This window comes from Pipra filicauda, unplaced genomic scaffold (genome assembly GCF_003945595.2).
Source record: "Pipra filicauda isolate LSUMZ 115617 unplaced genomic scaffold, ASM394559v2 scaffold202_size1376763_pilon, whole genome shotgun sequence".
In the NCBI taxonomy this organism is placed as follows: Eukaryota; Metazoa; Chordata; class Aves; order Passeriformes; family Pipridae; genus Pipra; species Pipra filicauda.
The window spans coordinates 1,201,068-1,228,101 of record NW_024104313.1 but is presented as its reverse complement, the minus strand read 5'-3'; the positions used below and the strand labels follow the sequence as shown (position 1 = coordinate 1,228,101).

Sequence of the window (27,034 nt, the reverse complement as noted above, 5' to 3'; positions counted from 1 at the left end):
TTTTTTTTACTATTTACTATGTACCACACACTGCAAGATCATCTTTACATGAGATTTTAAAACACAAGTGTCCTATAGTAACTGATAGATTTAAGTAGCAAGCTATCATCACCCGAAAGCTATGTATTTTTTTAAATGACCACAGATTTTCTCACAGGGCTTTTTACCATCTGATCAGATAAAGCCATTATTATAATCTATTATGAGCCTTTAAAGCTTCTTACAAATATTATATTCTACATGTACAGGATCCAGGAGGTACATATATACATGCTACAGATAAGAAAAGAATATGATACTAAGATCAAATACAAATCACCACCAGATTTCTGTGAACTAGAAATTACTTTGGGTGCCAGATGCCAGTACCATTTTGTGTAGATACCCATCATTTCCCTTTCATGCATTCAACTATTAACTGCTGTTTTTCAGGCAACAAGGGCTGAAGTAACATTCAAAAAGCAGCCAGGTATCACCAATGGATTTACACTTCCAGTGACAACTACTATGTGGTTTTAAAACACTGACATGAACGCTGTGAAATTAAAATAGAAGTGGTACATGGACTAGCATGTCTCTAACACAGACAACAGTAGCTGGTAGCATTTTAATTACATCCACTTGTCATGGAGAATATTACAGCAGATACTAATTGTCACATGCCACTTAAAAATGCTACCACAGAATCCCTTCTATAACCTAGGAATTTATTGTAACTGTAAATTTAAACGATTTCAAGTATGCTCTAGAACTCTGGAGAAATACTGTTTTCAAACAAGTGTTTCCACATTGAATTGCAAAGCAATAAGCTACTTCCTATTATTTTAGTGGCTACATATGTGATAATTTTATTAGTTATCTGACAACTACAAGATTCCCAAGTAGAAAAATGCTGAAACTGGACTTAAGTCTACCCTAAGACATACAGCTAACTTCTGTCTTACCTTTGAACAGTGCTTTAAAAGCCAGTGCTTTTTCATCTCCTTGCTTATGTGCTACCATCAGTAAACTAGTAGATAGAAAATAACCACTAGAAATCCAGGTTCTGACAAATTCATAGCTCATTGCTACTGAACAATAAAGATATGCTTAATTAAAGATAATTCTTACATTCTCTGCATGCTAAGAAATCAGTTTCCTTAGACAGGCATTTCAAAACAAGAGAAGTTATATCTGGTTTAAAAGGCTGAATAACTAACATGTTATTTTTTTGTACTTTAATTTGTATATTTATCTACCTGTTAGATACTTCTAGATTTTGTTGGGTTTTTTTAATCCTTAATAAACACAGGTTCCAACTCATAACGTTTACTTTTATTAGCTTTCTCCTTTCCCCCACTCCCTTTTTCTGCCAGTAAGGACAAGCACTATCAGGCTGTCCTGAAATTAGTATTAGTACACACCTGTAACTTCGTGTATTTGGCATATGCTGTATGAGACCAGATTGACACAGAAACAAATTTTTAAAAAAAGTACTATAAATACACTGCATACAAATAAGACATGTAAGCCAATGCAGAACAATGCAGAAATTACATTATTAAAAGTTTTTATTTAGGTTTGGTCAGTACAGGTAAGATAATATTGGAGTCACAGAGCAATATGCATCAACAGGATACAACAGTTCTTAAAAACTGAGTAACTATGCACACAATTAATAAACATTCGGTCACCTAAGGAGAAAATGCACAGATGTATGGTGGGAAAAACTGTAATTAACACTGAAACTACTACAGGACTCCTTCAGTAAGTCCTTCTTTTTAGTGATAAAACTACTGTACTGGGCAAACTTGGCAGTCATAAACCCACAGCTATTATGACAAATCTTGAAGGTGGTGTAAGTATAACAGTATGAGTAAGAATGCCCTTACACAGCACAGGTTCTAGATATACACAGATTTGTACAGACATCATTTATGTTATACTTTATGGAAATAATTTCCATTTCAACTTCACATTAACTCATATAAAAATAACTTGAGCTACACAAACGTCCTTTTAGCAACATTCAACGTAATTAACTGTTAAAATTTCCAAAGTGGCAGAGGTATTGAAGCAAAAAGAAACCCACAAAAAGGCAAAATTGTGACAAGTATGCACTAATTTAAACGGCTTCTGGACAGTATCCTCTCCCAGTTTCAATGACACTGTATAAAAATTCTGCAGAAAAATGTTACAAAACTGAACCCTGCACATTTACACTGGAGTCCAAACCATTCTGGACATGACGAGAACCCACAGTTCTGTTACCTTTCATGCTCACTGTTTTCTCCTCTTGAGGATCATGATTGGAGTCTGTGTCATTTGAGTGGTGAGTGAGAGAGTTTTCACTGCCAGTGGGAGAGTCTACACTTTCATACCCAGTACTGAGTTGGTTTATGTAGCTACCACTTCCTCTACCAGTTCTATCTTCAGAGTGGTTGGACAGCTTATTACCATTCCCTGGAGAAGCTGTGAAGTCATCTTCTGTGCCGCTACCCTCCCTATAAAATCCAGGCCCAGACGTCCGCTGATGGGAGGAGCTACCATTGCTTGGTCCGTTTGCCAGGCGGCTGCAGTCTTTACCCACAGCCTCTCCCTGGTCTGTAGGCTCAGAAGATGGAGTCCTGCTGGTACCTGGGTTGGCGACCTGGGACTGCTGCTGCTGATACTGTGACAACTGCTGGCGAGTCTCCTTCAACTGCTGCTGAAGAACTAGAATGGTACTCTGCATACCCTCTACCTCCTCATCAAGTTGGATGATGAAGTCATTCAATTCTATGTAAAGAAAACACATTTGTTGCAAACACTTAATAGCCCATATATAGACAAGAAATTAAAATCCCATAACTCAACATTTTATGCTGAAATTTTTCAATAAACTATTTTTCAGCCATCAAGTATGCACTGGTTTTGATACTCTGCCTCTGAAGGAGAAAATGCTTACTTGTCCTATCTACTTACTTTCTATACTGCTATTCAAAATACATGAGAAAATATTAATTTCTGGGTAAGAAGATATATGGAAAAAAAGGTCAATTCCAATAATTAATATTTCACAAATAGATCTTAGTGTGTCTACTCTTACTCAAGTATAAAACCTTAGTGGAAATACTGTAAAAGAAGGACCATGAACCATATCCAGATACAACAGATCTGAATAACTGCATACTATTTGCAAATAATTGCAAAAGCTTATTCGGTAACAAAAAAAAAAGTTTCCGTCATATTTAAAGGAAGTTTCAGCTCTTACTCTGTTTAATCCTTTAAATCCTTCAAGACAAGGCACAAAAAGGCTTTCTTACCAACTAGGCTGTTAATTAATTCCACTGGGTGTTTTAATATTTATGTATCAGAAAACAGTTTTTATAATTAGGACTCCATTCTGGAGCAAAATGAATCTGACCTCAAAACAGTACAAGAAACACTAACTTCCTCAGTCTTCCATTCAACTGCACCATCAATTTGACAGAGCAAATAAAGTGCAAACTGCTTAATATTGTAAAAATTCGTAAAATTAAGGTGATCTTGCTGCTATGGAAAACAATCATTAGGAAAACTGTTATTGCAGGATTACTGTCATCTTGCCTCATACAGGGAAGAGGCAATAGGGGTTAAAGAACACTTCTCAGTTCTAGAGACTACTGCATTCAAGAGAAGAAGTCTTTAAAAGAATGGCTATACTTGCTTCAATTACATACTTGATAAATTCTGTTAAAGTACATTATCAAAATAGTAGTTACAAAGCAAAAGGGTAACTATTCAAACAAAATGACATTATAGAATCATTTACCTTATTGATTCTTGTTATTTTATAGTACTACTTTGTCAAAAATATGAAAATATGATCGGGGGAAGAAATATCCTTTTACAGGATATCTCAGACTTACATCTGATGTCAAACCAAGTCTATGCTATTTTACAGATTTCAGATGTAAAACAAGCAAAGATATTCAGGTTTATGCAATGTCTAAATAGGTCGTATCTTAAAACTTCACGTAACCTACTTTAACATTCTGTTAAGAACCACCAATCCTATGCAGAACTCAAGACTGAGGACTTTTCAAACTTGCATTTTCCCCTCCATTTAATTTATACAAGAGGTCAGAGTTGAAAGGCAATTTCAATTTAGATTTACAGTGTTGTAAAATTTGGACTGTGAACACAATGAGTTATTTTCATTCATCTAAGTTACCTAAGGAAAAAAGATAATCTATTTTTCATATTCTTTGGCATTGTTAGAAAGTTGTTAATTTTTTAAAATAAATTCAAAATGAATCAGAGTTAACAAGAAGCTTTCTGTTCTCAGTGCATGCTTACGCTTCGTGTATTGTTAACAGCTTTCATCCTGCCAATTCACCAATAATGCGTGCAGTCTAAACACTTTCTATTAAATAGCAAGACCTAAAGTACAAAAATCTCAATTTCAAAGGTTGCATACTGGACTGCAAATCCCACCAGTTCCCCCAAAGTTAAGTGTTTTGTTTGTTTGTTTTTAATTAAGGCTACCAGTGAAGACTTACAGTTGTCCTATTTTACTTGATATTGTCCTTTCATTCTGGCAAAGATGGTTTTACATTATGTGTATAATCAGGAAATTAAACTAGCAGAAGTGCAAGGCAACTTCCGTTTTCTTTAAAAAAATCCCTTACCATCCTGACTGCTTTTAAGTTCCTCACTATATTTCTTCTGTAAAGCCAACTCTGCCTCAAGCTGTGCAATACGTCCTTGGGACAGCTGCCTTCCAAGCTCTTGATTCTCCTGGATAAGCATTCGACACTTCGCCATTAACTTTTTCCCTGTTTGGCTGCAAAGGAAAGAGCCATCTATCACAAAATGAATACAAAACCTTCAGTAATCTTCCTCAATCACAATTACAGACAAAAAGGAGATGCAATTTCTGCATGTCACAATTCAAGGAACATTATGCCTCAACATAATTGTCATAGCAGAAAGTCTCCCTATAGTTACCACACGCTGTTCCAACGCCAGTAGATCTTCTGCCGCTGTCCCATAAAGTGGAAGGCAAGTTTTATTACTGAAAATATGAATAAGCATATTGTTCTTTGATACCAACATCTGGATTATCAGTATGCACAATCTTGCATGTGCCAATTCTCAACAGACCTAAATATTTGATTAAAGATGTGCTTTGCAATTCAAAAGATCGAGTACTGCATAACAACTACATAAGCAAAAAAACTTTCCCCATTTATTGTACTAGTAAAATTGAATAATTAAATTTGGATGAAGAAAAAGTTGCTTGGGGGAAATAATAAATCCCATGTTAATTTTTCATAGTGACATCCAATTTTCTTTAAGAAGCTTAAGCATTCTTTAAAATGCTGTCCAGGTACTCTTATTTAAAAAATGAGATGTCCATTTTTCAACTCAACTTATATGTTTGACAGCCACATGCACAGTTTGTTTCATGACTTCTACAGTCAGTATTTCTTAAGTACATCTTGTATGGTGAGGAGTGAAAATGTAGATAAACACTGGCAGGACATTTAAGGAAGGAGTATATTACTTATCTACTTCCTTTAGACTGACAGATTTCACTAATAATTAACGATCATTAGGATGTTCAGTTTCTGAAAGAAGTGAGAAAAGCAGGAAAATTATTTTCAACTGACGAGATTTTGTTTTACTAAATTGGTAACATTACACATCTTTAATCTTCATGATAAAAATCACATTGTAAAGCATTATAGGAAGTAGTATGCAAATTAATATATAGGCAATACAGCTGACTCCATAAAAGAAAAAAATTTAAGTCCTTTAGGACTCTTGGTCTGCCAAGTCAGGATAGCATCCTCAAACAGTTTTCCTTTTAATAGGCTCAGCACCATAATTAAGTTGTCCTCTTTTCTATAGAAATGTAACCTCTGCCAAAAAACCACCCAAACTTGAACAGGTTTATTGTGAATTCAATGGCAAGACTTGCATTACTTTTCAAGACCAAGAAGGTCATTTAGCTTTTTGTTTTTTGTTTGTTTGCTTTTAAACAAGTGACAAGTATTGAAAAAAAAATTAGGATTAAAAAAGTAGAACAGGAAACTTCTGCTACAATCACAGCCACAGTTCTCTCCTGCAACCAAAATATCCAACCAAAAAACCTTAAAACAATTTCCTTATCAACTACCTTTTGAGCATTCAAGCCTTAGACAAATTTTAAGCTCTGCCAACTATGCCCCATTTAACATTTTCCGACTGACTTTCCCAAATCTTTCACAGATGGGCTGCTCCAGAAGGAATCTGGCTGTGTAAAGTCCTGGAGGCCTGAAACTGCTAAAGGCAGCAGCCTGTTTTCTTTCTTGATGTGATGTCCAATGCCAGGTCCTTGAAGTTTAAATTGTGCTGACCTAATACAGTCCAAGTCGCACACTTAAGATGCAAGTTTCCTTAGAGATGTTCATTCTGTGTAAAGCAGGACCACTTTGGAGATAACCAATGTGACAGATCCCAAAAGTTATTAGGCAGACGTGATTTTTAGCCATTTGCAAATTCCTGTTACTGTATTCATCATCACTAGAAGTAGAAAAAGTTTACAATGCTTAAATCATTTAATGCTTTTCACAAACCAACGCCAACTGTAGAATTAGCAAGTACCGGTTTCCTTGGAATTGGGACAATTTTAGAATCCCATTAATTTCTTCATGTTAACTCCTGCCAAAATGTAAAATATTTATTACCTGTATAGAAATTTGCATAGTTACCTATAATGCTATTTCTCCCCATCAAAATTTTTCCAGATGTTCTGAACTAGCAGGGCAGCAAATAACCTCCCCTTGCAATTTACAAAAACGACAACACATTCAAGAACACAAAATCCAGCAACTATTAAAATAAATCCTATTAGCCGTAAAACTAAGTTCAGCATTGTTTTCACAAATCCTCTTGAACATACATGCAACAAAACCTGTAAGAATGTAAGAGGTTAAATATCAGAAGACTAGAGTTTGTTGTTTACTGCAAATGACTTTTCTACTACTTTTTATTCCAAGTGTATACTGTTTAATGATGGTTGAAATGGCTTAGCATAGCCATTCCTCTGATTACATGCCCTTTTATTTTCCCCTCCAGACACCAGCAATGATTATGCTGCACGGCCTTATCTACAGTTAAGGTCCAGAACTAACTCCACTTAGGGATGTAGTTATAACATGTTACTCACACCAAGAGCTTCAGTTAGGAGCTGAATAGGACCAAAAACTAGATTAGATGCCATGATTTAAGAGAAGCTGTATTTAAGGGTGGACAATTAAAGCAATTAAGGAGGGAGGCAAGATGCAAAGAGAATGAAAAAACCTCAAAGTATTTTACATGAGTCATCATTTCTTTACCTTTCCAGAAAAAAAAAAAAAACAAACAGTAAAATCTTAACCCAGTTAACAAAGACAGCCTCAATTATTTACCAGGAAATAACTAATTTTCTATATTCCAGCTACTGCGTGTATGAATTACGAACATTCACACCACTGACTTAAAATTATATTATGGAAATTAGGGTATGTTGCAGCTACAGAAATAACATTTTCTTTTGATACTTGTCTCTCCTCAGTTGTAAACACACATTTAGAGCCTGAGGACTTAAGAAAACACCCAATCTGTACCTAAATGTATTAAATAATTTTCTGAACTCCAAGTTAAACAAGCAATCTGCACGGCATGCCTCTTTCAACACACAGTGAGCTTTACAAATGGCTTGGTAACAGGTCAACAATTTCTTAATGTAAGTCTTACCTCTGTTTTGATGCTAGATCATTAAAATCTTAGATACTGCTAGAGCAAAATCATTCCAGATGTATCACTTTTAAAAAGGTAAAATTTCTGTGTAAATTTTTCTTTTGCTGTTAAGTCATTACTCATGCAAAAAAACCAAACCTGCATAAGTATACTTCACTTTGATCTCATATTAGTCAATGAAGCACAAACAGTTAAAGATACTTCCGAGTGAAAATTATGTAATGGCATCTTAATAAAAATCAAAACAGTTAGAATACATCACCTTCTGTGACAACTGGATGTCTTTTTTTTAACTTTAAAACTGAATTTTCTACGATCAGACTGAGTCATAAAATATTGCCAAACTGTTTTAAAAAAATCAAAACCTCAGATTCCTAAATAGAACTCTATTTTCTAAGGGAAAAAAACAAACACACAAATGCTACACCAAATCTACATTTTGCTTGACACACCTCAGACATGCACTCCCAACTGTCCCAGATTGCTACTTACAAGTAACTTGGGACAACAGAACAGAGGCATCAATAGAGTAGCAAAGACTCCTTCACTGATTCCACCAAGGAAAATGCATGCATTGAAGTTTTTTTTTTTGTTTGTTAAAATACTGACTTTGTTTTCAGAGAACGAGACAATGCAGAAATAACAACCTGTTCAATTCTCGTTCATCCCAGAAGTTTCACAATACAACAGTATAACCAGTAGTGTTCCTTGAACTATAAATTACAACTATTTCAAGGCACAATTTATATAGAAGCGCAATACAAAAAAAACCCCAGATGTACAACGGAATAAAAGCATCCCACCAACACTGAAGACAGTTGCCATCATGTGCCTTCTGTATTGAGCATTTGAGATCAGTTCTTAGTATGGAAGAGTGAAAAAAAATCTCATTTCTGCATGAAAACATGCAGTGAAATACTTATCACAACCAGGTTTTTTTATACATGCTAGTTGTGACCAAATATATATTACTTCCAACAATTTAAAACCTGCAATTAGATGGAACGTACATTTTCGTACAATCCTAATTTTGAGGCATCCACAGTATTACCAACCATCCAGAAAACAGTTCATTATTTAGCAACAGTGACTTAAAGCTGCATCAGGTGCTAGAGAGCCCAAAGGCTAAACAGTCAAATGTGTACATATCACTGTTGTGATATCAAATAGCACTCTCGTGGCTATTCAAAATTGGTTAGCAAGTAAACTCTTTAATGCAAAATTCACCTCATCGAGTTTTGACCCAGCAGTTCAGTGAACAAGCAGGAAGTCCACAGTCTTATTGGCAAAACTGACTTACAGTGTCTCTAAGTCACTAGGCTCAAGGTTAAGAGTGAAGCATATTCCACTTCTACATTTTATGGGAATTTTACATGTTCAATTCATGATTTATGATCTCTAGGTTCTCTCTCCTCCAAACTGTCTGAAGACACAGTGTGCCACAGACTTTAGACTTCTGTTTCTCCCTCTATTTTCTTCAAATAGAACAATTTTGCAAATGTCTACATGTTCTAGAAAAGATTTTTTTCGAAGATGGCCATTTCTTCAGAACAGTCCGACGCTGTCAGGCCTCTGAAGCAAAGGGGGAGAAAAAAGCTGAAACACAAGGTTCATCTGGTAAGTTTTACATTAAGCATTACAAGCTGGACAGTATAAGAATGTGGCCTTTGCCTCAAAACGTCTGAGTCTTGGTGTGGAAACGAGTACTTGGCTGTCCCACCATAGCATTCTCGTAGTGGGACTGTCAGGGAAGTCTTGACTGGGGAGTATTTGTTTTGTTTACCTATCAGGCGTAAATTTCCAGGCACTCAGTTCATTTTGGGCTTGTTCCAGTTTGTCTTTAGTCTGTTCCAGTTCACCTTTCATTTTTAGGAAAAACAAGTTGATGGCTGGGTCCACCATTGTTGATCGCAGTTGGGCAACGCTAGGCTGCTGGACTTGCTTGAGGTACTGAATCTGATTCTGCATAAAACAAGAAAAAAAGACTGTTACTCATACAATAATAAATAAAAACTGAAAGTCACTTAGATGCAAATAAAAGTAGTTACTCCAAAGATAATGTCAAGGTAGCTTGCCTTCTCTCAACCCTGTAACCTGAAAACTGCAAGATAAAAATTACTTTTGTGCACTTGTACCCTATCAGTGTATATATTCACCCAATACCCCATCCCACCACCTGCCAAGCTTAACCTTCAAGGCAGATTCCCCTCTACAGCACAGATTATTTTCTGTATGTCAATTCACATTTGTTAAAGTAATAGCTGAAGCATTAGAATGCTTCCCTTCTTTTCTATCTGCCTGAACTCTTTTGAGGGGACAAAAAGCATATGGAAAGAATTACCCGCTTAAAAGACAGAGCTAATTTCCATTTCCGTTCAGCGAAAATTATTAAGGAACATTACAGCTAAAATTGACAAGAAATATTTTAAGCAAATAATAAAAAGGATTTTAGAAACTTCTAAGGTTTTTTGCAAATGCAATAGTCGCTTATGATGCAAGACTGTGTATTTTTAAACAAAGTGACTTAGAAATATTAACAACAACTAAAACAGATTTTGGTTAGGTTTTATTCTCTTGCAACAACCATAACCCAAAAGATCCACAATTTTATATATTTAGAACCCAGAAAACTTAAAATACTCAAAATTTCAGAAGCGGTAACTACAAGGTTTTCTTTTAAATATAAAATTTATTAGTCAAAACTTGTATGTATTAAAATAGGATTAACTTGTTTTGAAACTTTCTTAAATTTTATTCCCATCACAACAGACTTCTCCTAAATTGTACTAAATAGTAAATGTTTAGAACCCAGCTAATCACCAGTAACACAGCAGTCTACACAGTGTTAATCCTTAAAGTTAATTTATTATGCTCCCTAAATCACACATTTTTTCATCAGTAAGAGGTGAACAAAGTTGCATGATGTTAAATAACATTAATTGAAAGTCACATGGTTTGCCTCCTGCTTCATGCAGTCTTGCAACCAGACTTGAGAGCAACAGAATTTTGCTGACAAACAGTAAAGGGCAAGAGTGTCCCTCCACCCTTGGCTTTACTTGCGACACACAGCACAGCCAAAAGCACTGTCAGTTTAATCATTTCCTTGTATATACAGTTACTCTGTTACAGGGTCTTTACTCAGCAACAGTGAAGCACAAAAAATCCTATTTACATTCAATGTGCAGTAGCAACCTCAGTCACTTCTAGATTGAGGATAACATGTTTTAATTTATATATTGTTAAGTAGCAACAATTCTTCAATTTTACTTCAAGTAAGTGATTTCAAAGGTACTGAAATAACTGAAGTATTTCCATTGACACATTAATTTGATATCACAAAAATAAAAACATTTAGCTACTTACAAAAACTGAAATCATACTTTAAATAGACAAACTTTTATCTGCCTAAAAAGAAATATAAGGGGAATGAAGCACTGCATATAAATATTTCCAAGAAATAAAGCACTCAAGAACCCACCTGCAAACATTGCATAGAAATAGGTAGTCCCAATTAAGGCTATTCTAACATTTCCTGGATGGCATTTTATCCCCACTGGTCCTTTGCCTCACTGAATGCACAGTATGTTGCTCACTCAATAAAGATCTATTTTAGTTATTGTTACTAATGTATCTTTTCTATCCACTCAATTTTCTGATTCTTCCACTACTGAAGTATTTCAACAACCTGTCAATTCTTTGCATGGCTAGAGCTAGTAGAGGGTGAAACAGCTACACACAGAGACAACTTCACTGGCAATACATTTCAGAAATATAATTATGGTACAGCAACATCATTCTCAACCTGGTTTTAGACAGGAATCACTGAGGGGGGAAAAAGGCCATGTTCCTTGTCTTATGTAGGCCCAGATCCCTCCCTCTTCCACTGCCAGCCTAAGAACTATAAAAGATTCCTTGCATTGATAGCACACAGAATTGCTGCCACTGCTCTCATGCCAGAAATGCACTAAACCACTCAAGGACCCAGCTGATGCTGTGCCATGTCCAGCTATTTGACAGTCTCATTGGGGTCTCCCCAGCTCACACTCCTGTACCCAGCAGATGGCACTTGCCCATTTGCGTTCCACCTCAACTGTCATTCCTAAAACAGTCATGTAGAAAGAACTTACTTAAGCTGAACAACCCTTGCTCATTCCCTCCCCAGACTTAAAGACCATTTATTACTCCAGCTTTTCCAACTCAAATTTTCTCCATGTATCCACAGCTCTAACTCCAGAGTTCTCACCTGTCAAACTTTTTACCCCTGGAGACCTAGCAACCTCCTCCCAATATGATCTGCTCCCAAAGCAAGCCCAAATCTCTTCCTCTTCTGCCTGTTTCCTAATTCCATTCATCTTCCTGCTTAGCCAGTCCAAACCTCACATTCTTGCTCCCTCTAACCACTTCCTGGTACAAGTCACCTCCCATTGAAATTCCAGGTGGTAAGGGTTAGGGAACAGGACAGTTTGCCTGCAGTCAGGACCAACTTCAGGTTACAGCTGAATATACAGGAATAGTCATGTCCAATGCCAGACCCCAGGGGATGCCCACTCTAAACTTGAAATGCCTACTGACTGTTCATATTCCCAAACATGAAAGTACACACTAGTTGGTATTTTTCAAAAGCCTATCAGGTGGACAAGTAGAGATAATTTTCACAAACAGAAAAAACCCCTTGGTATCAGTTTTCTCTCTGTTCTAACCCAAGGCAGGAGAAGACTGAAAGTAGTCTATTTAGAGGACATCAGGCTGTGTGGGGTTTTGTTTGGGTGGATTTTTATCTGTTTTTGTTAAGACAGACAATAACATTTTCAATCCCTCTTGTTCTCACACATTCTTGAAAACAGTTGCATCCTCTCAGCTGAAATCATCCAAAAATAGCCTTGAAGTACAGACTCTCTGACATGAAGAAGTTAACAAAACAGAACACAGGTGCCTAACAGAAATTGTAAGCAATCTAAGCAAGTACAACTATATATCCTTATAAGGAAGGAACAGGAGGATGGAAAGCACAGAAGAATAAAAGCACAGAGTTGTAATCTAAACTACAAGAGTAATGACTATCTAGGTGCTACAGTCCAATTGTACCCACAGTAAGTTCCACTCATTGTTACCTGTTCCATGGAAAACCTATTTGAGTAGCAAGTATTTCCAAACGTCTATCTGTTTATTGACCTACAATAACCCTGCAGTAAAGCCTGGAAGGGGGCTAAGGCCTTTCCCTGAAGTAACAATAAATTTGTAAAAAATAAAGTTATTCTATGGATTAAAAATTAGACATGTCAAATGTCACATGGTGAATAGCTTTTGATTATTAAATGATTTAGCAACATAGTTTAGCTTTGCATCTCATCCAACATTATTTATTTTTCTACTGTCACTTTCATGAAAAAATACTCTCTAGTAATACAAAGTCAAGCAGTCCTTCTGACCATCTTGAAACTATGTGCATTTAAACTTGAAAACACCTACAAGTGCCAATGTCTCGATTACAGCTTTTATGCCTCTTCTTCAAGGATGCATTTTCCTACCTCCATAACTATGGAGATTACATTTTTGATGTTATTCATGAGTCAATAGCTGGAAAAGTATAAGCCACATGAGTGTGTGGGCATGTGTCTATCTTCTGCTTCTTTTTGGTAGGTTGCTCCCCATCCTCTTGTTCTTTGTTAAAGTACACTGAAAATAAAAGCTCTTCAGAAGTTCTTCTAAACAGATGTTCTGGAAAGACTACGCAGCCACAAACATCTAACCATCTAAGTGCAGTCAAAAACCCTATAGTGTTCATAATCTTGTCAAAATTCACAGCATTAAATACTTGAAGTTTTTAACTCATTAAAGACAGGAATAAAGAAAGGTAAATACAGTACATACAAGTATGGTTTTGGTGAAAAACTTTTAAGTATTTATTGTTCCAGTTATACGCTCAGGAATTCAAAAGAATAAAAAAAACCCCTGTTATTACTGCTGTTCTGCATAGCAGAATTTATCAGTAAGACTAACAAGGGAAGCAGGTTCAATATAGTACTCTTACTACTAGGTAAGTGTTGCAGTATAGTACCAAAACAGATCTTCATTAGCATCCTGGGCTGCATTAGGAGGAGTGTTGCCAACAGGTCCAGGGAGATGATCCTTCCTCTCCACTCAGCACTGGTGAGATGTGGTGTATGGCGTATAGATCTGGGCTCCCCAGTACAAGAGAGACACAGACATATTAGGGTGAGGCCAGTAGAGCCTTGAGGATGATTAAGGGGTTGGAGCATGTGACATACAAGCAGAGGCTGAGAGTGTTAGGACTGCTCAGCCTGGAGAAGAGAAGGCTCCGAGAGGTCTTATCAATGTGCATAAATACCTGATGGGGAAGTAAAGAAGGCAGAGCCAGCAGTGACCACCAAAAGCAATGGCCACAAACTGATACACAGGAAATTCCACTTAAACATAAGATAACACATTTTGCTGTGTCAGTCAATCAACACTGGCACAGTTCACCATGTGAGTGTGATCAAGAGTTTTAGGAGATGCTCAAAACCCAATTATGCATGCTTCTTAGTAACCTGGTCCAAGTGATCCTGTTCTGAGCAGGCAGGCTGGACTAGACACCTCAGTGATTCTGGGATTAATTTTTTGCCACTGCAAAGTAAGCCTTAGCCCCTCTTTTTTTTGTTTTTTCTGTTTTTAACACTACTTACTATGAACTAAAATGATCTTATGGTCTTAAGAGCAGTGAAAATATTGTGTACAGAGTTAAGTGTCACACTACTACACCTGACAGCTCTGAAAATCTTCAGTGGAAAAAACAAAGGAAGGCTTGAAAAACCAGAGGAGAACTACAATACTAGTTTTTGGTTTTGCACAGAGCTTGTATTTTTCATAAGAGAACTTCTGAAGAGTATGTTACAAGAACTAGCGACAAGAAGCTTTTTACAATCTTCTTTCAGGAACTGCCCAGTTCAGCAGATGAAAATGTTAAGAAGGCAATCCAAACCCCAGATCAAAAGAAGATATTTTCAAGAAAGCAAAACTAAATATAGAAGAAAAAGTCATAGAAAATACCCAGAAACAAGGGAGAGAGAAACAAAGATCGTCAAAAAAATTTATTTAGAACAAACATTAGAAACCATGTAGCAGATCTGCCAAATTTCAAAAGAACTTCCTCTGAAAAGTCAGTAACTCTTTCACCTACCTAGCCGAACAGATACAAAGGCTTACAAATACCTTGTTATCCAAATCCAAGGTAAGTATCAGTCTAAAATCCCCCAAATGAAACCCAGTAAACTCAATCTTATCCTTATGCTTTAATTTGTTCCTGACTCTAATGACAGTCAGAAGTAACATTTTTGGTACACGTGCACAGTTGATAAATGCTAGAAAAAAATCAGCACGGCACATGTAAGAACTAGCTTGGTTTTAAAATAAAAGTCGTTCCGATCACAACTGCTGCTGAAAATCAACTGAAATAACTAATATTAAAAAAAACAAACTTTAAGAAGCGATCTATACTAATTCAATGAAAGCTTAAGTGCCCTGTCATTTCTTTAAACACAGAAAGTGTGATGCTACAGATACACAAAAAACACAGCACATGGATACTGCTCAAAAGCTGATATTGCTCCAACTGTCTAAACACACTTATCCTTTATAAATACTTACAGTACACTCTTGCATCTCCTGTTCCTTAGTTGCCAGCCTCATCACCAGAATATTTTCTCTTCGGGCAGACTCTTGCTGTTGCTGTTTCAACTTCTCTTCTGATTCTCTCAACCCCGTCACATCATTAGCTAATACAAGCAACAACACAAAAAGCATGTTTTATAGTATCCTCTCATGAAATTTTTTTTAAAAGACAGCTAAAAGAATCTAAAAACCAAATTCATAAGCAGTAGTTACAAACAAGCATGACTGAAAAAGGCATAACTATAACAAGCATAAATAAAAATCAAAATATTACTAAATATTAGAAAAGCTTTACAACAGGAGGCTTTAAATCCATATTCTGGTCCTTCCTTAAGACTTACTCAAATTTTGAAGATGCTTCCATGTTTCTATAGGAAGTAACTTTTAAACTGCTTGCTTAACCAACTATTACTACAACTTGCAATTTGAAACTTGGGAAGTTGAAACTGCCCTGGCATGTAAAAGAAAAGGTGAGGCCAGGATAGGGAAGGAGGGAAGTATATACTCTGGCAAAAAGCAATCTGCAGTCTGTAAAACAGTGCTGTTTGTGGGCAATCCTCAAACTCCACACTCCATGAGCAAACAGTAAGACATTCAAGAACTTCAGGAATGGCAGTTCGGTCACAACTGAAATTCTTCTGGATCCATGAACACTTATGAAAATTTATATATTAAATACGAGAGAACGCAGCACATTTCTAAACTACTCAAACAAGAACACATGCAAGCAACCCAATACCAACTGCATACATTCACTGCTACTTGTCATGCATAAAACAATGAAAAATTTGAATAATTTAGAAAAAAATCTAATTTATCAGCTATAAATGGAAACTAAGAACATTTGCTTCATGACAATTATTTCTAAATAATTCTTTGCAGATAATTCAGTAATACTGATTACTATGGCCTGTATTGTTCCCCAAAAATCAAGAAACTGGGAACGTTGAAACAACTTATCTAAGGCAGTCTGAGATGTGAATGAAATCAACTGCTTCCATTTGCTATATCTTAGTCTCTCCAAAACTCAAACATTATGGGACCACAGTAAAAGAGGGATGTAACAACAGCAAAAATAGAGGACATGCCCTTGGACTGACGGTAAAATACCCTTTGGACTTAGTGGTACTATGTCTTTAAGTATTTAGACTGAAAAGGTGAGTGGAAAACAGCAAATACACCATCTCCAGCTGCCAACATAATTTTAAAAAGTGCCTTAGGATTGGCTATTCAGTCACTCCCAGAATGTATTCACATCTTCTCATTTCAGAACAGGACGTTTTTCCTACTCTTTCAAAAGACCAAGTTTTAGCGACCATGTAAGAACAATCAACTTTGTCTAATCAGATCAAACATTACTTGGGGGACTCACTTTAGACATTTACCTCTTAAAACTATTCCCCCTGCCAGTCTTACAATCCTGTAAGACTACTAAAGGCACAGACATTCATGGAGTATTTCAGTAGATAAAATTTCCTTTCTAATGGTAAAGTTCTGAAAAGACGTGTATTTATGGGGTTATGCTTTGAAGCTTATCCCTGTCCCAGCAGTCTGGATCCTAGAAAACCAGACTTTTTAGATGCTGTGATAAATCTGCAACAGAGAAGTTGATGAGAAAGTTGGGAGAAGCTAAAAACTTACAGTAGAAAAAACAGGGGCTTTTATTCTGACAAGTAATTCACATCATAGATTATTACCTCTTATTTCTAGCAATTTTAGAAAACACAGATATTACTTGACTGCTCTGCTTTATACAAACATTCAGATAACTTGTACCATTTTGAAACTTGGCCAACTTACAGTTAAGGTCTGTGTACTTGCCCTCCAGAGCTTGCACGTATGCTTCATACTGTTTCCACCTATTGCAGATATAAGCAGAAAAAAAAAAGTGTTTTCTGAAGCTCAGTTTATTAAATCAAGGCATCTCATTCCTAAGCTTCCAGAACATACATTGATACCATAATCAGAAAACGTCAAGAGGGAATGACACAATTGCATAAGAGGCAATTCCAGTTTTAAAAAAGGGGCTTTATATTGCGAAAATAGTTAAATCCACTTTGCATCTCAAAAGAATTAAAAGGTAGCTGTGCATTGCAACACTTAAAATTGACATCTTAAAAATTACTATAATATTTTAGACAAACATTGGGATCAAACACTAATTGTTATCTTTGTAATGTATCCAATAGGCATCTCATTCTCACAGCAGAACAATTCAAACAAAATTCTGTAACAGAAATTGTGATACAAATACAAAATCTAAGTCTGTTACCAAGTGAACAAGACAAGCAGAAGTGTATTACAATACACTAGAAATGGCAGTCTAGGTTAAGCAGTTATATTAGCTTGTTCAAATCAAGACCATTCTCTGATTATATTCATCAACCAGACCAACAGTTTAATAACTCTTTGACGGTATGTTATTTAGGTAATTCATCCACAGTCAGGAAACACCACACTTAAAAGCACTGGTTTTGATACAAACCATTAAATCAGTAGCAAATAAAGTCTTCAGTGAAGTTTAGCATGAAATGCCATATGAACAAAGTTCACAGGGTAGTGGTTTGGGATTTTGTTTTGTTTTTAAAGCAGTACTCTGCACCTAACTATGTGTGTTCTTCATGATGATACAATTCCACATTATGAAGAAAATTCATCTAACAGCTCTCAGCACTAAAGATTTCTGTTCCCTCCTCCCACCTACCCTTTCTCCCTAACACCTATTTTCTGCCAAACTCATCACAGCTGCTCTATTTTAACTCCGTAATCTACACCACTATCTGAATTGAAACTGCAAAATCTAACTCTAGGTAATTTTTGACCATTTAGTGAATTCAAACAGCTCATTAAAGGCTCTAAAAAGCATCAGATATGTAACAGCAACTGAGATCACATCACTGGAAAAAGCAGAAGGAAGCACAAGATCTTTTCCTTCAAGCAACAACAAAATTTTGCATCTCTTCAGCTGAACACAAAACCAGCATTAATTAACTCTCTTAAGCTCCGTAAAAGAGAGCAGCTGTATTTTTACTTAACCCTCTAACTTATCTCTATGCTCTAAGACTTTTCACCATTTGACCACTAAAAGTTCTGTGTTAGTTCAGAAGATTTCAATCCCCCAAAAGTAAAACTGAAAAGGTCTACTAAACACCAAAGCCAGAAAGAAATAACAGAATTGTGCATGAAAAAAGTGTAGGCAGTAAAACAGCTGGTCCTCAAATACACAGGATTACTTGACTTCTAAGTTATACTTCACAGCTCAAAACCAGTAATTCTGTTAAAATTGTGACATACCCACACTCTCATAACAGGAGCGGTAAAAAGAGCAAGTGAAACCTGAAACACAAGTCAAGTAGATGTGACAGACCCCTACCTGAAGAAAAAAAAAAAAAAAAAAAAGGAGAACCCCCCCAAATAACCACCCACAAACAAGTCACGTAGCCTATGGTTACCAAGAATGCTGGAAATAATACCTCTAAGTCACTTCTCAACAACTGCTAGTATTTAGGCAAGAACCAAACGCCTGGAAAAGAAAACCCAAATGGCACCAGGTCACATAGGGATTTTAAGTCACATGCCAGCCAATTCTTCTAGAAAATGTAACTCTTCAGACATGGCTTTTTGTCAAAAACCTGGTGAAGACTTGCAGTTCAAGAAACTTCTATTGGGTCTGGCTGAGGTGGAGTTAATTTTCCCTACAGCAGCCCTCATAGCACTGTGCTTTCCATTGGTAGCTATAAAGGTGCTGGTAACACACCTGTGTTTTGGCCACTGCTGACAAGTGCTCACACATCATCAGGGTTGTTTCTCCAACACTCCCCCCCCACCAGTAGGCTGGGGATGGGCAAGATCCTCAGAGGCAACACAGCCAGACCCAAACAGACCAAAGCGATATTCCCCACTGCTATGGGGCAGTGTCTGTAAAGCCCTACTTCCCAGGAAGTGGCCAGACACTGCCTGCCAAACAGAGTTTGGGTTTTTCCCTTGGCTTCCATGTGCAGCCTTTGCTTTTGCTTCACTAAACTGCTGTTATGGTGACCAACAATTTCTTTCCATCTTTTCTTGTGCCTTTCAGTGCCTTTAATAACATTTTTTTTCTAAACGTGGTCTTTCCAGCTTATTTCACTGACTGTTTTCCCTTGTTTACAGCAGTAGGAGAGTAAAACTCTGACCTTTGGAAAGGTGAAGTTACAAAGCTTCTGAAATTGAAGTTGTAGCTTCTGAAATTAACACCAATGAAAACCAAAAGGAAAATAAGGAACTACAATAGAACAAGTAGTTTAAAAAAAAAAAAAAAAGATACTGAGGATCATTGACAGTATTCTCAGTGCTCCAACCCTGTTAACTCCTAACGTTTAACTCTTACCTCCTTATTCCTTCTTCTCTGTTTAGGCTAAAAGCCAGCTTTTTTCTCCAGTCAGTTTGATTTCCAGTCCATACTGGCTTCTTGATCTATTTAGTAGTTTATGTCAGTAATCTGATGGTTCAATATTGCCAATCAGAAGAGCTTCAAAACTGCTACTTGGAAAGGCACTGAAGACAGCTGTACACGGAACTGGGAGGACAGTCTTGAATCTGACTTACATTTAATGTGTCACAGTCTCACAAAAACTGGAAGGTAACTGAGCAGCATTATGTCAGTTACCTAATTCCATTCCTTCTCTAAAAATATTAAACAGACTTTATAGAGGTAATTTGAAGCCATGGAGTCTTTTTCTTGAAGCACACATTTTTAATGCTTTTTGGGGTTCACAATAAGAAAAGCACTTGGGGGTAAGGCACACGCAGTAGTGCACCTAGACCGTTCCAAGAGTGACTGGCTCTAAGTCCGTGTTGACTGAAGCTCAGTAAAAGCACTGCATTTCCTCAGAACTGCTTGTATAAATCAGGGTGCTTCAGTGTCTTTCCAACTAACCACTAGGTTAAATGATCAGGGCAATACTGATCAGATTTTTAGCCAAGCCATAGTATTTTGTTACAGCGTTCCTGGCTCTTCTTTCTCTCAGAAGCTCCTACACCGTCAAGCGAAGTAACTACTGCCTTAAAGAGGGGAAAGATGAAGATGAGCCCACAGCAACAAGTCACGAGACAAGCAGAAATTTAAGAGACCAGATCTAAAGGCTTTGTGTCGATCCTGCTCATGTTTACTCAACGAAAGTTAAAATGAGCAAATCTAAACTATGTACTTCACAGAAAAGAACAGTGAAATTGGGATTCATAGCACAGCAACTGACAAAAAAAATTAATCTTTTCCACATATGTGTTTTATCGCTGCAATTGTACAACGATACTGCTGCAACCTGAAAGACCAAAAGGCGATGACACGTATCCATCTTAGAAAGCATCTGCCTCACCAAAGCATAGACCAAAAAACATATTCCAAATCTTAAGACAGTCTAGCAGTTAATACATGCTTTTCCATATCTCAAAGTAGTTGAGACACCATTGATTAAAATATATGTGTAATAGTAATAATATTTTATTCCAACCTACAAATGAAGCCAGCAGTTAGTGTAATCATTGCTATTTTATGTGAAATCACAATTAGAGGTGAACTTGCTATAAATCCATAATATGCACCCCATACAAACATGAACAGTGTTCGTAGAACTGCTCAAAACAGGCACAGTAATAAAGCAGATACAGCCAAAACAGCATTTAAATTTCCTCTTCTGGGTATATTCTGGGTATATTCTCTTTACATCCATCGACTGCCCTTTTTGAGAGTATAAGTTACTTTTTCTACACACTAAGAATATGACTCAATAGCGACATAGCTGTTATTGGCAAATTCCCTCCAGTCTCTTTGTTAACACAGGTTAGCTGCTAATATACTTTACCTCCTTAAGTGTATCCCATCACATTCTCACTTGAATATATGCTGGAAATTCATCTCTTCTACAGTTGCAACTAATCATTGCAAGTTACAGAAACTGATTACAATGGGAAGCCTTTTTTTGTTTTCACACTAATCAGTCAGAAAACAGGTGGCACAGAATCTATGCTTTGGTACTTTTGCATGAATTTTATAGCTGGAAGTAAGGGCACAGCTTTAGAGGCTTGGGAGTTCGCTATTTCCAGAGATAATCTTGAGCACAGAAACTTCTATGCAAAGGATCACAAGGCCAGAACCACTTAATATCAAAGCAGCATTTTTCCTTACTGCTTAAATATATTATTCTTTATTGTTCAGAAGACTACATACTCAGAGGAGGCCAGAAACCAGTTTTAAACATAAGGAGCCAGATTATGTTTACTCCCTAGAAAGAACTGTCACCCCAAAAGTATCTGGCAGGATAGTTTACTCAGACAGGAGGAAGAGTAGCTGATCATCATATACATTAAGTGTTGCACATGTATCCCCAGGTTGCTAAACAATTAGTCTTTGTTCTATGAAACAGCAAAATTTACCTTGAGACCCTAATAATGCTAACAACTTACCATGTACAAAAAGCCAAGAACTAAAATTTACCAAAATGCACAAACTACTCCAGTAGACAAACAGATGACCCACAGATGTCTAGTTTAGTTAGCTCCTTGTTTACAAATTAGGAAATTCAGGCATACAGACAGGAGTGGCTTGGGTCAGTTTCTTTAAGCAAGTGGTCTGTGCAACAGGATTGCCTATTACTGCTTCCATGGTGACCCTTCGCTTTCTAAAAGGCGAAAAAGACGGCCAGGTTCTTCCTTATGCAAGTTCTAGGCAATGAAAACTTAATTTTAACATTTTACTACTAATATCTGAACATGCTGAGAAGATGACTGCATGGACTAATAAAACGTAAAACATATTGTAGGAACAAGAAGTTGACATTTTTCTGATGTTGAAAATAACTTCCTATCTAGCAAGGAACGTAAGCAATCGTATCTTCTACTGTTATGAGCAAAGAAAAAAACCCACTCCTATTCATGTATTACAAAATATCATTCAGGAATTCTGCCTCTTTGGAAAAAGCGTTCCCTCCCAAATTACAAATAAAAATATTTGAGACGAGAACTTTACAGAAGAGATGTATCATGAAATTGATAAAATAGTTTTTCAGAACAAGGATGCTAAAAAAAAAACCTGAAAGTAAATTCACATATCTTCCACTAGAAGTTCACTACAATGTTAAGATGAAAACCACACTTTTTACTTTACCTTAGAATAAGCTCATCTCTAGGTAAAACCTTAAAATCTGCTTCACTAAGGCGAACCTGCGAAGCAAAAAGAAAAGCACAACTTATCAAGCTGTCATGATTACCTGGGAGGGTGAACTCACAAGTAATTTTAAAACATACCTTCTTTGGGAGAGGTTCTTCATTCGTCATTGTGAACTCTGAAGGGAGAGGAAAAAAAAAAAGGAGTTTTATTTAGTGTAGTTCCTAGCGTACAAGAAACACCGAGCAAGTCAGAAGCTTGTACTTCCAGCCTTATTTTTTTTATTTGCACTATCAGACTACTGAAATATTTGTTCCACACAGAGCGTTCCACAGAGCCAGAGTACAAACAATGTAAGTTTGCCGCTGTAATCTAGATATAAACAAGTCAAATCCATTTTCTCTAAAAGTTGACCAAAAATTTCTATTAATGCCTAAATTGCCAATCAGTAATCAATTCTTCCTATTTAACTAAGCAAAACCATGCAACTTTGTATCAAACAGACATTTCATATGTGTCTACACCTATTTAATGTAATTTACAAAGTAAAGGATAATCAGGGTCTGAGGAAAGCAATTTATACTACTACTTCAGAAGCTCTTTGGGGAAAAAAAGAATTATTTGTGAACATTACTACTACTGTTTATGTCAAAGCAACATGTTCTTTCAAGAACTTATTCTCTTACTTTTAAGATTCTAATAAACAGGAAGTATTGTTATTTTAAAACCCATGTGAATATTTTCAGGAAAAGTAAGACATAAAGTAAATGGTTTAGATACAACATCAAATTCAATTCCCCTCGTGCATATGTAGCACAATAGGACTGCATTGTGCTAGGTTAATTATTCACACTGCCCTGAGTTACAGGACATGCTTCCTTATCTCAAAAGGATAATACTATACATAGTATTTTCTACAACTATGATATATAAAAAATACTGAGTTTGCAAATCTTATAAGCATAAATGTAACAACAAATGCAAGGTTTGCTAGAGGCATGTATCTTTGTATATAATATTAAGAGTCAACATGCTTGTAAAGCTGCTACAATGCACGTATACCAGAGAAAGGACATGTCAACTCCTTGGTTGTGAACACTTAAGTTCAAAGAAACAATGCTCTTAAGTAGTAAACATATTTTCTCAAGGATTTGTACAGACTACCACGGTATTTTCACAATGATGCCCAATGAACTAATTTAACTTCTCCAAATCCTAGGACAAATCCTAAAATTGTTGGTAAGATATGCAAATACATGCCAGGGAAGTAAAGCCTCTTGAACCTACATTAACCATAGACAGCTACACAGAACCCTACCAAACAAGGCCCTGGTTAACAACAAACAAAACAACCAACACACACTCCCTTCCTGTAATAAATACTGACATTAGAACTCACGTAAAGAAAACATTTAGTAGAAGCATCTCACTTACGAATGGCAGCTTCCTGTTGCTGGGCTTAGTAACACACAGGCACTTAAGTGCTTCCCTACACTAAGAAGTTTCCCCTGCTCCAGCCCCCTTCCCTCCCACACCTGAGAAGTTACTCAAGCATTTTGCTTGAAGTTCTGGATGCAGCTCCTTATTTGAGACTGTTTTACCAAAAACATAACCTTAAGTATCAAATAAAAGCATAAGAGGCTATTGATAGAAATTGCCAGTGCCCAGCTCATGCAGAGTAACTTGAGATCACAGAGGGAACATTTGTGACCCCTGTATTTAGACTGCCTACCTCTAGGCAATTCCTAAAGTTATTTACAATCTTTAACTCCTTCATAGGTCGGAAGTAGCCTTGAAGATCTTGGCAAGTGTTAAGTTCTTGACAGAGAGAAACATGTTTTTCAGCTGTTCCACACAACTACAGCTAACACTGCTTAAACTGTGCACAGATTATGTCAGGTCATTATGCGTGTGTTCCTCAAAAAAGTACCAGAAGCACACAAATACCAAAAAAGGTGAGTTTCCCCAAAGACTTGGCTTGTGAATCCTTCTGCAGCATACAACAATTATAAAGACTTGATTACTGTCAGGACTGCAAGAAATCAGAGACTGACGCTCTGACAGGTAGTCTACCTCATATCTCCAGACCTCACACAAAATTCCAGCACCCCTTTCTCCACAGCAGCACCAGACCAGGCTACTCTAACCTCTATGCCCAGCAAATCATCATTTACAAAGCCACTGCTTGCTTTCAGACAAGAGCACGAAAGTGAAGACTGAAGTTACTGTCCACCACGTTACAGAAGTTACTACCTTCCTGTTACCTATCATTATTCACAGTGATAGAAGTACCCGCTAAAAAATAACACACCAGCAAGAAATATTCTATAGGTTATTTTTGAAAACTTAGGTTGAAAATACCTACAAATAAACACTTAGTGCTCTTTCTGTACAATTTTACCTCACTACTCTCCAGCTTTTTGGGCACCTACAGTAACTTCCCACAGGCTTACGCATTTATTACTGCTATATACTGCTATCACTGTGCTCAATGTTTTTCAGAAACATTAGGAGTATCAGGCTGACTACAATTTTCACAGTGATTTGCCTTAGCTTTCTGTTAATAAACAGATGAACTTATATGCTACAGACAACAACACTCCAACTGAAATGTTCACTCTTTGAATTTAATACAGTAACTTTTCAAGCACTGTGCATCAAGAGGTGCTTCTCATCACTCAGCTCTCTGCTAAATGAGATAATCTCTCACCTACCAAGATCAGAAATCTTGCAAGAGCATGAAGTGCTACTTTCTACAGTAAAAAGAACCAACGTAAACAACATTCCTACATAACTGACTGGAATTAACACGATTATATTTTGTGATTTATATTATGAACAGCTTAACTGTACTTTCCTAACTAAGCACTTTCATGATTTTGCAGAAATGGTGGCTGCCACACACTACTCCTGCATATCTGCTCCTGGCAACCAGCAACATAAAACCATATTCCATGCTTAAAACAGTAACACAGTAACATTGTCATGGGCACTAACAGAATTTTTAGGAAATCTCATAATGTTTTAGGCTTTTATGGCAGTTTCAATACAAAGACGTGAAATGAAGAAAGGGCATTTTAATTTTAGGAACTCTGGTAGGAGCCTGCACACCTTTTCCTACAACATTTAAAAAACATGGGATTTAAAGATTTTAAAAAAACCTAGTGAACAAAAGCAATTGAATAATATCAGGTATGATGCTTTACTAGTTATACCTAAAGTAACTGTAAGTTATTTAAACAGCATGAAAAAAGACTTCCGTGGGGAAATCCCCAGGATGGGCTCCCAGCTCCCAATGTGTGTATATATATATATACATACCACACAGAATTCCCAGAATTATTAGGGTTGGAAGAGACCTCTAGATCATCTAGTCCAATCCTCCTGCCAAGGCAGGATCACCTAGAGCAGGTGACACAGGAACACGCCCAAGGGAGCTTTGAAAGTCTCTAGAGAGGGAGACTCCATGACCACCGTGAGCAGCCTGTTCCGGTGCTCTGCCACACGCAACGTAAAGTTCTTCCTCTTGTTGAGGCGGAACTTCTTGGTTTTTTTTTTGTTTATGGTCATTGCTTCTTGTCCTGTCTCTGACCACCACTGAGGAGTCTGGCACCGTTCTCTTGATACCCGCCTAATAGATACTTATGTATTAATAAGATTCCTACTCAGTCTTCTCTACATTAAACAGGCCCAGCTCCCGCAGTCCCTCCTCATAAGACAGACGCTCTAGACCCCCTAATTATCTTCGTGGCCCTTCACAAGACCTTCTCCCTGTCTTTCCCTTTTTATGTTTAAAAAGGAAAGTTTCACAGTAATACTGACTGGCCAGCTCTCACACTCGCCTCGGCAGCCGTAGGGGCCCCCCCTGCCCCCTCCCGCGGGGCGCAGCCGCAGGTGTCTGACAGACCCAGCTGCCACCGCCCCCCAGCGCACGCAGGGCCCGCCCCGCCGCCCTCGCTCGCCTCCGACGACGGACGCGACAAGCATGTCTCCCGCGGCCGGGGGGCGCGGCGGCTGCCGAGGGCAGGGGCGGGAGGAGGATGCCGGCCGCGCAGCCAGGCTGGGCTCCGGGCCTCGCACAAAATGGCTCTAAATGCTCCCGCTCCTCCCCCCCGCGCTCGGGGTGAGGGACGGAAGCGCCGCCGGGAGTTCGGCGCTCCAGGACCGCGGGGTGCTCGGTCTGTCCGTCCGTCCCGCCGGGGCGGAGCGCTCGCGCGGCCACTCACCTCCCGCCCGCGGCGCGGAGGCCCCGCGCCCCCCGCACGCCGCTTGCCTGGGCCGCGCTCCTCCTCACATCAAGGGGGGGGGGGCGAAACGCCGCCGCCTCCGCGCCTGCCGCCACCAGCTGCGCAGGCACTGCCGCTCCACAGCCGGTACCACCGGGCCCCTCCGCCCGGGCTTCCCCGTGCGCCGCTCCCGCCCGCTCTTTATTTGCGGGTTCTCTGCGCTACAAAATGGCGCCCAGGGAGGAAATGAGCGCCCGCCCCGCCCCGC

The 27,034-nt window shown here is 37.8% G+C and overlaps 1 protein-coding gene across 3 annotated transcripts; it reads right to left on the bottom strand.

Annotated features, from left to right (window-relative positions):
- Positions 1 to 1,532: 1,532 nt before the first annotated feature.
- On the bottom strand, positions 1,533 to 27,034 carry LOC113989839 (WT1 associated protein). Of its 3 annotated transcripts, none has more exons than XM_027724737.2 (8): positions 26,814 to 27,033; positions 22,681 to 22,718; positions 22,541 to 22,596; positions 17,200 to 17,258; positions 15,376 to 15,503; positions 9,512 to 9,690; positions 4,632 to 4,786; positions 1,533 to 2,757 (listed from the first exon to the last, which is right to left on the bottom strand). In XM_027724737.2, exons 2-8 carry the CDS (start codon positions 22,708 to 22,710, stop codon positions 2,174 to 2,176), a joined length of 1,191 nt encoding a protein of 396 aa, XP_027580538.1. In that variant the 5' UTR covers positions 22,711 to 22,718; positions 26,814 to 27,033; the 3' UTR covers positions 1,533 to 2,173. The 3 variants fall into 3 exon arrangements, 2 of the variants coding, with proteins under 2 accessions (XP_027580538.1, XP_027580537.1); XM_027724736.2 differs by having other exon boundaries at positions 26,767 to 27,032; XR_005563365.1 differs by having other exon boundaries at positions 2,258 to 2,757; positions 8,956 to 9,690; positions 26,767 to 27,034.

Bases quoted from the DNA above. Each gene is read 5' to 3' on its own strand.
- LOC113989839 (XM_027724737.2), bottom strand. From the start codon at position 22,710: ATGACGAATGAAGAACCTCTCCCAAAGAAG. The intron at 15,504-17,199 runs GTAAGTTGGCCA...TGCTTGTATTAG, and splicing joins CAAGTACACAGACCTTAACT to CTAATGATGTGACGGGGTTG. The intron at 2,758-4,631 runs GTAAGGGATTTT...TTCTTTACATAG, and splicing joins ACTTAAAAGCAGTCAGGATG to AATTGAATGACTTCATCATC.